General features: G+C 44.7%; 1 protein-coding gene across 1 annotated transcript; it reads right to left on the reverse strand.

Annotated features, from left to right (window-relative positions):
* Positions 1–977: 977 nt before the first annotated feature.
* Slfn14 (schlafen family member 14) lies at positions 978–9101 on the reverse strand. Its single transcript, XM_021175409.1, has 4 exons — positions 8075–9101; positions 6759–6890; positions 3823–4537; positions 978–1800 (listed from the first exon to the last, which is right to left on the reverse strand). The coding sequence occupies exons 1-4, from the start codon at positions 9099–9101 to the stop codon at positions 978–980; spliced, it is 2697 nt and encodes an 898-aa protein (XP_021031068.1).
* Between the last annotated feature and the right edge of the window lie 398 nt (positions 9102–9499).

A 9499-nucleotide genomic window follows, 5' to 3' on the forward strand; every position in this document is an offset into this window, starting at 1 on the left:
GAGGGAGAGAGAGAGAGAGAGAGAGAGAGAGAGAGAGAGAGAGAGAGAGAGAGAGAGAATACTTGGACTGGCTGGTTGCTTGCCAGGGATTCTTCTATTCGATCCATGCATAGCACAGCAGGCCATAGGTTCAGACTGCCCCTCTAGCTACTCTGTTCACACCACTTGGCTTCCTATGTTCTTGATGAATGTACAAATTAGCAAAACACCCCTAGTCCACTGACTAACAAAGTTCACACTGTAAAGTAACTAAGTGACACGTTCACTCTCATGTTTGCCTTCTGTGACCTGGTTAGCAGAAAGCCAACCCCAAGAGTCTAATCTAGACTTGATGCGAAAAAAGAAAGAAGAAAGAAAGAAAGAGAGAGAGAGAGAGAGAGAGAGAGAGAGAGAGAGAGAGAGAGAAAGAGAAAGAGAACGAGGAAAAACCAAGGGTGTCTCTGCAAAGCTTGAGCCCCACAGCCCACATGAGATGTTAGCCCAGGTACTGCCTTCAAGACACCCAATCCAAGTAGTTGGTCTAAAGGATAGCCTACCATCACTCCCAAAGCAGCTACAGATCAGGGAATGCATTAGAAACGCTGGGAGTCGGGGGTGTGATCAAGGATGGGGTCAGGAGAGGAAGTAGGTACCATGGAGAGCCTCAGAAACGTAGTGCATTTGAGGGCCGCAGGAACTCCCTGGAGCAGAGAATTTCATAAAATTCACATTCTGCTTTAGGCTCTTTGGACAGAATGAAAGCTGGATTGAGTCGGGAAGATTGGAGGCAGAGAATCAGTCATACTTATCTTGTCACTGGGAAAAAGTAGTGGACTGAGCAAAGGGTCCAGCCACACCGCTGGACCAGAAACACATCTCTGAGGCTCCAGGCCATAATGATGCGCCTTCATTCATTCACTTGTCATATTAAAAAGGAGCTACCACCCATTTGGAAGGAGAGTGTTCTTGTTTGGCTTCCTGTATTATTTACAATAGTTTTAAAAAGCCATCCTTCCTCCATACAGCAGGTAGAGGTGTTTAATGGCTTTTGAGGCAAAGCAGAGTTTATGAACGCCTTCTGAGTGCACAGATTCAGGGCTAAGCCCAAACACAATATTCCTTACCATGCCTGAGAACTGTTCTACACTGTCTAAAATGATACCATCAGCACAAACATCAGCAGCGCTGTTGAAGGCGACCTCCGTTGTCCCACGGGCCATTGCTTTTAGCAACACATCCTTATACTGTCCTCTGTCTTCTCGTCTCCTGTACAGAATTGCTATGTCTTGGGGCAGATAGCCTTCATGGAACAGGCTGTGACATTTTTCTGCCACATAGTTGGCTATTTGTTCTGGTGTCAGGTTAGCCTTGATCTCACACACTCCAGGCAGAGACCCGGCACGCATTGCTTCCTCATAGGGAGCCTCCTGGAATGTTGCCAGGGTGTCTGGAAGGCCCATGGAGGGAGGGTTTTCTTGCATCCTCTTCATTTCATCTTTCATGACCTTAGCAATTTCCACAGCACAGTGGATCTCACTGGTGACCATTTTCCGAGGAAACTGAGCAGAAGGAACTGGAAGGCCACTACCATCTGTGTGCCGGACTTGGAAAGGATCCAGAAAAAGCCAGAGGATCCCGTGGTGAGGGTGTTCATTTGCAGCCTCGTTTGCTTTTGGATGGGTGGTGCTCTTAGCCTTCATGTACCAGTCACCATGTCTACTGCAGAAGTTCTCAGTCTCATCCATCACTATGTGTTTAATCTTTGGGAACTCTTCCCTCATGAAGGTCCTGCGGGTCACAGCTCGGCAGGTGACTTGCTGCCTGTAACCAGGAAGGAGAAAACAGGGTGTCAGGCATAGAAACAAAGATAACAGGGTGTCAGGCATAGAAACAAAGATAACGGGAGCTTTTCTTACTCTCTGAATTGGAAATAGAGGCTAATTCTCCTTGGCAGACCAGGTCACTGACAAAGGAAGTACGACCAAAGCACTCTGCGTCCAAGGTGCCTGACAGAATGCAGAGTTTAGAGACTGTTTGGGTAAATAAATTCTTCATGTGAAATTTTACTACAAAGTAGTTAGTTTAGTGGTTTGTACCTATAACTCCGGAGGCTGGGAATCCTGAGTCCAAGGCCAGCCTGGGCTACATAATGACTGTAGGTCAATCTGGCCTACATAGCAATACTTGATTTCAAAAAATGAACAAACTGAAAGTTAGGACACCATGTTATTCCTACTGGTCCAATTGTGATGGTTGGCAGCTAAAGGACATCTCAAAAGTATCTCCTACTCCTTTATCTTGCCCTTTTGAAACAAGGGGACCACCTCCTCCTCCGGGCATTTCAGAATCTATACATGCAGGAAAGGTATGCGTCCATTCAAATCTTGTCTAGAGCAAGTTTTGTTTCTGCCCTAAGTTGGATCCAATTAATAGGGCACATTCACACAGATTTTATGATACAGGTCTGGGGTTTTTCTCTCTGTGCTTTGCCTTAGAACTCCATTCCTTCTCTTCTAGCTTGGCCTGGGTGGCTCTGGAGGACCGGCTCTGATTTTTGGCTGTCTCCATCCCTCCTCACCATAGGGGTTCCATGGATATTTGGTAATTAGGGTTTTAACTGGTGTGTTTTTAAAAATTTAGCCATAGAGCTCACTCATGTGCATGGTCACACTCAGGCGCACAGTTTCCTACCTAATTCAGCATCTATGTGCGCTCCAACATCACCAGTATGCCCACACCCTAGCTCCACTCCAGTTAGATATGTCACCCTTGTTTTCTGGCATCCCTGTCTTTGACCTTGCTGTGCCCTTTGATATGCTGTGCCCTTTGACCTTGCTGTGCCCTCCTCATCTCATTTATTTCTCTTCTGTTCTTTGTGTGCTTGCTTGATTGCTTTTGATATAGAGTCTCAGGGAGTCCAGGCTGGCCTCAAACTCTCAGTCCTCTTCTTCCCAACTGCTGGAATTACCGGCAGGCACTCTCTCACACTTCCTAATGATTTAGGAGTCAAGTCTCCTTTCCTGGAGAGTGAGTAGCCGCTGAGCAACCTCCAGCTGTGTGAGGCAGGCCTTTAGTAGAATACCAGTAACACAGACAGCGCTTGCATTGCTCATTGTTAAAGTTTTCCTTAGTTTTGTTCCTCTGGCACTATATTTAATACCATCTAACAAATATGCTGCTCAATAAGATTTTTTGAATAATTATCACCAAAACAAAAGTGTAAATTTGCCCTCTTTGGTAACTTGTACAATGTCAAATTTATTTACTACACTGACAGCTGGAGGTATCAGCCATACTTGCATTCATAAGTTTTCTAAAATTACTTAAATATTTTTCACTGGATTTTTATATCCAGTGATATTTAATAAACTAAGCCAAATTGTATTTAAATTTAAATTCCTGGTAGATATAGTGACTAACTGGACAACCAAAACACTAATTATCCAGCAAAAAGTTACTTAAAAAAAGAGAAGTTCATTTCTACTTTCCTTGGATCTAAGGCCACAGACTGTGAGCAAATGTTTCTACTTCTATAGAGAGTCACAGCTGGGCCTGGAATCTTAATACTCAGGAAGCTAAGGCAGGAGGATTGAGTTTAAGGCCATCCTGAGCTGAGGAGAAGGACTATCTCAAAAAACCAAAAATGTCAAGTGTCCGGTGGCAAGTTTGGGATTGAACGTGATAAATGACCTATTCTAGACCTCAGCCACATGTGTGGTTAACTGAAGACTCTTAACTTCCACAGTGAAAACGCATTGTAAAACCTTACACTCCAAACACCAATTACTTTTCTGACTGAAAGACATTTTTTTTTTTTTAAAGTTTAGATGGTAAAATTCTCACATCACAAAATCCCTTAGGGAGTCATTTTCACAAACAAAGAGGATCTCTTTTGGTTTGCAGTGGAACGAATCCTTGATTTTCTCCACCATCTTTATGGCAAGAGCTGTCTTCCTGGTTCCAGGAAGGCAATGGATGAACAGTTCCCGGGTTTCCTGGAGGTTCCTGGAGAGTGTGTTGGCTTGCTCTTCTAAGCACTGCTTGAAGAACTCACAGCCAAGCTGGTCACTTAGCACAGATCTGGAACACAGTGAGACCAGCACCAGGCCCTGTAGCAAATCCTCCACTTCAGCTTTGCTGGACAGTGTGTATGGTCGGGGGTAGTACACAGGGGATTGATCAGGTCTGGAACCTCTGCCGGTCAGGTATATCACCCTTGGAATGACACATATTTTGCCTGTGTAGCCTCCAAGAGTTTGTAGCTGCCTCTTTAACTGAAGGGCGGTGTTTTGAGTATAGTCAGATCTTCCAGTCAAACTGGGGTCTGTTAGGATTGTATAGAGTACCAGAGGGCTGCCAACTGCTACCAGGAGTGCATCACATAGGACCTTCTCTTCTCTCATTAAACCAATATCGCCAGCCCAGCTTCTCGAAAATATCACAATGCCGTGAGAACATGGGTGTGTCTGTGCCTTCAGTAAGTCTTCCAGTCCTTCATGATCTGAGAAAAGCTTCTTACAGAGGGATTCTGGCTGAAATTGTAGGTTTTCTTGTGTCACTGAAAATTGAAGGAATAGAAGTTACCAAAACTTTAAAAAGCACGGGGCTACTCTTGTAATCTGGTGGGAAAGTGTGGCTCTAGCCTCGGAACCATGTTTTTTCCCGTTACAAAGAGAACATTACCAAGGTAGTTACTACAGTGTCTCTAGCCTGACTACGCTAGCTCTAGGGGAAGTTGTCAGGGACAGGTCTACAGACAACAGGCTCCTGGTGCCCTTTTCTGGTTCCAGATGTCCACAGCTGCTGGGAAGATGTTTTTTTTTTCCCCCTAAGGGCCTTCTTCGAGGCTTATGCTTTGGGGGAAGTGAGAATCTTCGTTTAGAATAGCAATTCTTTTGTTCGTTTGTTTGTTTGTTTTGTTTTGGTTTAGTTTGGTTTGGTTTTCAAGACAGTGTTTCTCTGTGTAGCCCTGGCTGTCACTCTGTAGACCAGGCTGGCCTCCGAACTCAGAAATCCACCTGCCTCTGCCTCCCAAGTGCTGGGAGTAAAGGCATGTGCCATCACTGCCCAGCTGAGAATAACAATTCCTAACCAAAAGTCTGAAGGCATTTTATTATGTGTATGCATGTGTGTGTACATGTGTGTGTGTACCTGTGTGTGTGTACGTGTGTGTGTACGTGTGTGTATGTGTGTGTGTACATGTGTGCATGTGTGTACCTGTGTGTGTACCTGTGTGTATGTGTGTGTATGTACGTGTGTGTATGTGTGTGTATGTATGTGTGTACATGTGTGTGTACGTGTGTGTGTACATGTGTGTGTACATGTGTGTGTGTACGTGTGTGTGTCTGTGTGTGTCTGTGTGTGTTCAGTATATGTGGAGGTCAGAGGACAACTTTCAAAAGAAGGTTCTCTCCTTCCACCATGTGGGGCCCAGAGATTAAACTCAGGGTAATGAAGCCTGCTGGTAGGCTCTTTTACCCATCCAGCCATCTCACCAGCCAAGACAATGTCTGGAGACTTTTTGATTATTATAACTATAAGGAGGCTTCTGGCATCTCATGAATAGAAGCCAGGGATACAGCCAAGCAATGCATAATTGACAAAACACTCCCTCTGTGATGTGATTCAAATGTTAGTAGTGCTGAAGCCGAAGAAAATTTGCTTGAAAGTGTGTGTGTGTAACCCTCTGACTCCCTCTATATTAAATAAGCATGGAAAGAGAGCAAACTTCAAGGGGATCTCAGCAAAGGAGCAAGAACTACATAACCAGTGAGCTCTACCACCTCACAGCCCAGCTACTGGGGCCAGAGTGGAACAACCTTCAGGAAGGGTTGTAGAGCATAGTGCCGTCCGACCATACAAACTGTCAACTTCTTCAGAGCACCTTGTGACCACTTGGAGGCCACTGTCAAGATCAGACATGACCTCATGGAACCCAAGCTGGCCTTGAACTTGGTATACAATCAAGGATGAACTCAAACATTTGATTCTTCACTTCCTAAGTGCTAGATTCCAGGCGTGTGTTACCATGCTCTGTTTACATGGCGTTAGGAATCGAACCCAGGCCTTTGCGTATTCTAGGAGACACTCCAGCTACCAACTGAGCCATATTCTCTGTTCATGAATTCTCTATATACCTGTCTCTGATCTTCGATGTAATCCTTATGTGAGTAAAAATCCCACATTAAAATTTTTATTTATTTAATAAATAAATAAGCATGACAAAGTTTTCATATGATAGAGACCCAAGGAACTTCAGCACTTTACATTTTGAAGAATAAAAGACATAGGTGGTTAGAACTCAATGCATTTGGAACTGTAATAGAGATTGAGGACGAGAATTTAAGATTCTCTCTCTTTCGAGCTCTCTCTCTCTCTCTTCCACCCCCCCTTCTGTGTGTGTGTGTGTGTGTGTGTGTGTGTGTGTGTGTGTGTAATTGTAGAACCATTATGTCTGCTAAATGTTACATTTGACATTCTCTAAGAAAAAAAAATTGAATTACATGCTATTCATTCCTCCCAGCCTAATTATCTTTTTCCTTTTTCTTTTTCGGTGCTCTTAGCCACTGAGCCATCTCTCCAGCCCCCTAATTATCTTTTTCAATGCTGAGTATCATACTCAGGACCTGGTCCATGCTCTACCACTGAACTATGCTTTATTTCATTAAATGATCTCAGCTAAAACGAGGAGGGAGTTCATGAACCTGGGCTGGGTGACATAGTGAGATCCTGTCTTAAAAAAAAAAAAACAAACAAAAACAAAACAGAGATGTCTGTACCTGGAAAGAAATGGCGCTGCAGAGTCTCCTTATGTTCCAGGACTTTTGTGAGATGCGCTGGTCTTTTTGGTGCAGACAAAGCTGGTGACATCAGGTGAGCACTGTCATTGGTGGTGGGAAAGCCGGAAGGATCTAAACAAGCACACAGAAATTGGCAAAAGTCAGAAGTGAAAAAAACTCTGCCGTTGTTCTTTCTACAGGCATGACACGCAGCTGTGTGTAGCAGTGTGTGGCAGGAAAGGAAGCTGAGACCTGCTCTGTGGGTCTCAAGTATTTTACCCTCCTGGATAATCCATTTCAGACAAGTGTCCTTCTCCTATCTCTCATGAGGTGATGATCCCCGAGTTTACTTCCAACCCTAACTGTTGGATACAGGTTACTGGTAAGAAGTAAGGGAAGGGCGGGGTGGTGTTGACACATGCCTTCAATCCCAGCACTGGGAGGTAGGGGCAGGCACCTCCAGGAGGGACAGAGAAGAGGAGAATGTCCTGGGGGCTGTGAGCAGCCACATGGCCAAAGAGTGCAGCCCAGGCTGTAATGGTGGTTACAGGTGACTGTAGTCTCAGTAAGATGTAATTGAAAGGGGAAGGATCTCGCTGGGGAAACAGGAAATAGAGCAAATTTAGGACAAGACAAAGGATGGTGCATGGAGTCTGTAGTGACTGACGTCATTAGGAGCAGCTGCTCCTGCAAGCAAGTCAGGGAGCTTATTTGTGAGTCTTATTGGCATCACCAAGGCTGACTCTAAACACGTAAAACCACCAGCAGCCCTCCTCCCTCAGGGTGGTTCCCTATCCCAGGATATCTGCTTTCCCTCATTCCCCATGTTGTGGGGTCTCAGGGGCTGACAGCTTAAAATATTTGCTTCTAGATTTACTGAAATGGTACAGATTCGTCACGCACACAGGCCCGCACACAGTCTCCCTGGAAACACATGGTTCGGTGTCATACTTAAATGGTGCTCTCTAAAGACTGCTTTCCCAGTGTAACTATTCCATGTGGACATGGAAAATCAGCCAACTTTTGTCAACAGGGTTTTATAGTGTAAAACAAGGAACTCATGGCTAATGATAAATGATAACTTACTCCCCAAAATCCATTCTTTTTTAATTTCAAAAAAATCAGATTCAGAGTCTTTGTAAATAAGCATATGAGGAAAAAGAACACAGCTGTGGGAGAGTGTTTGTAAACAAGAGCACGTTTCTGGGGTTTGGGTTTTGGTTTTGTTCTTAAACGAAGCTATGTGACTGGAATACCCTCGAAAGGAAAGAAGGCTGTTGCCCTCAACCTCAGCAATGCTTTCCCTTGCCTTTTACCTGACTGCATGTCCAGCATCATTTCCACCCACTGTTGAACCTTCAGCCTTGTGACAATATTGTTCTCCATGATCCAGGAATCTGGGTCCTCTGCAAACACGACACAACAGAAGGGCTCTACTTGAACGACACAGACAAAACCATACAGGGCCTCTTTTTGATAAACTTTCAAAATCTTAGTTGTGAAATTCACCTTGGGCTTTTCACGACAGAAGTGGTATGTGGGCAACTTTTCTATGCAGTTTTTTATTTCTGTTTTTAGTGAGTCGGGGTTCACTTTTTCTTTCTTACATCCAAACACTTCTTTGCTCTTATCATCAACCCCAATAATTATGTATCCCCCCTGAGTATTGGCAAATGCAGAAACATAATGAGCCAGTGTCTCTTTAATCCGAGGGACAATCTTTTTGGTGGTAAACCTTTTAAACTCAACGTGAGTTGACTCTGTGAAGCTAAGCTTCTCCTTAAAATTGAGTTTATCTCTTTTAAAAAATTCCAAGGCACACATCTTAATATCTTCCTCTTCCTGAATGGTTCTGTTGAGGATGTGGTCCTGAGAATGTAGCCTAGGGGTACCTCTTTGGGCTCTAGACTTTTTCTCTCTGAGAAGCTCTAGGGCACCGTTGGCGCACAAGTTGATGGCTGAGGTCACATCTCTCTGATATAAATTGGAGCGTAAGCTGCAAATCTTCAGTGGAAGGCTGGAGGCATCTGGGCTCCATGACTTCACAAAAATCAGGAGGTCGTGGTTCTGCTGCATGTAGTCCAGGTGCTTCTGTGACCCCGATGGGAGGAGCTTTTGAAAGGAAGTTTCCAGATCCTGCCCCAGCCCGTGGCATCGGTAACTGTAGCTTTTGTCATTGATCTCGGCTTTGATCACACCTCCCCCAGAATTCAGCAGTGCGCACACAGCCTGGACGAGACTCGAGTTCTCATGCCTTTTCAAACAACTGTTGGTCATCTTCTTCCTGTTCTCTTCTCCCAGCGTCACCTTGCCCAGATTCACGGTGATCTCTGCGTAGGGCATTTTCTGTACTCCCAAGCAATAACAGAAAGGTGTTCCTAGAATTAACCAGGACAGAGATGTTTTGGTATTAGTGAGAAGTTCAGAGAATGAAATATTTTCTTCAAGGATATACATTTTTTTTTTAAGGATATACATTTTTGGAGCTACATTTTAACATTGGAAATAATCTTTTAGAAGATAGGTAGGTGGCAAGGGGAACTTCCTCATGCTGGGCAAGCGATCTTCCACTGGGTCACATCCTCAGCCTTCTCTTAGCTCAGTGTTTTCAGACAGATCCTACTGTCTCAGACTCCCGAGGAGCAGGGGCTGCAGGCCTTTCCCACTGGCCCCAGCTTGGCTCCCGAGGAGCAGGGCTGCAGGCCTTTCCCACTGGCCCCAGCTTGGCTCCCGAGGAGCAG

This window comes from Mus caroli, chromosome 11, assembly GCF_900094665.2.
Source record: "Mus caroli chromosome 11, CAROLI_EIJ_v1.1, whole genome shotgun sequence".
Taxonomy (NCBI): Eukaryota; Metazoa; Chordata; class Mammalia; order Rodentia; family Muridae; genus Mus; species Mus caroli.

Bases quoted from the DNA above. Each gene is read 5' to 3' on its own strand.
- Slfn14 (XM_021175409.1), bottom strand. From the start codon at position 9,101: ATGCCCTACGCAGAGATCACCGTGAATCTGGGCAAGGTGACGCTGGGA. The intron at 6,891-8,074 runs GTAAAAGGCAAG...GTGCTTGTTTAG, and splicing joins GATGCTGGACATGCAGTCAG to ATCCTTCCGGCTTTCCCACC. The intron at 4,538-6,758 runs GTACAGACATCT...TTCAATTTTCAG, and splicing joins GCAGCGCCATTTCTTTCCAG to TGACACAAGAAAACCTACAA.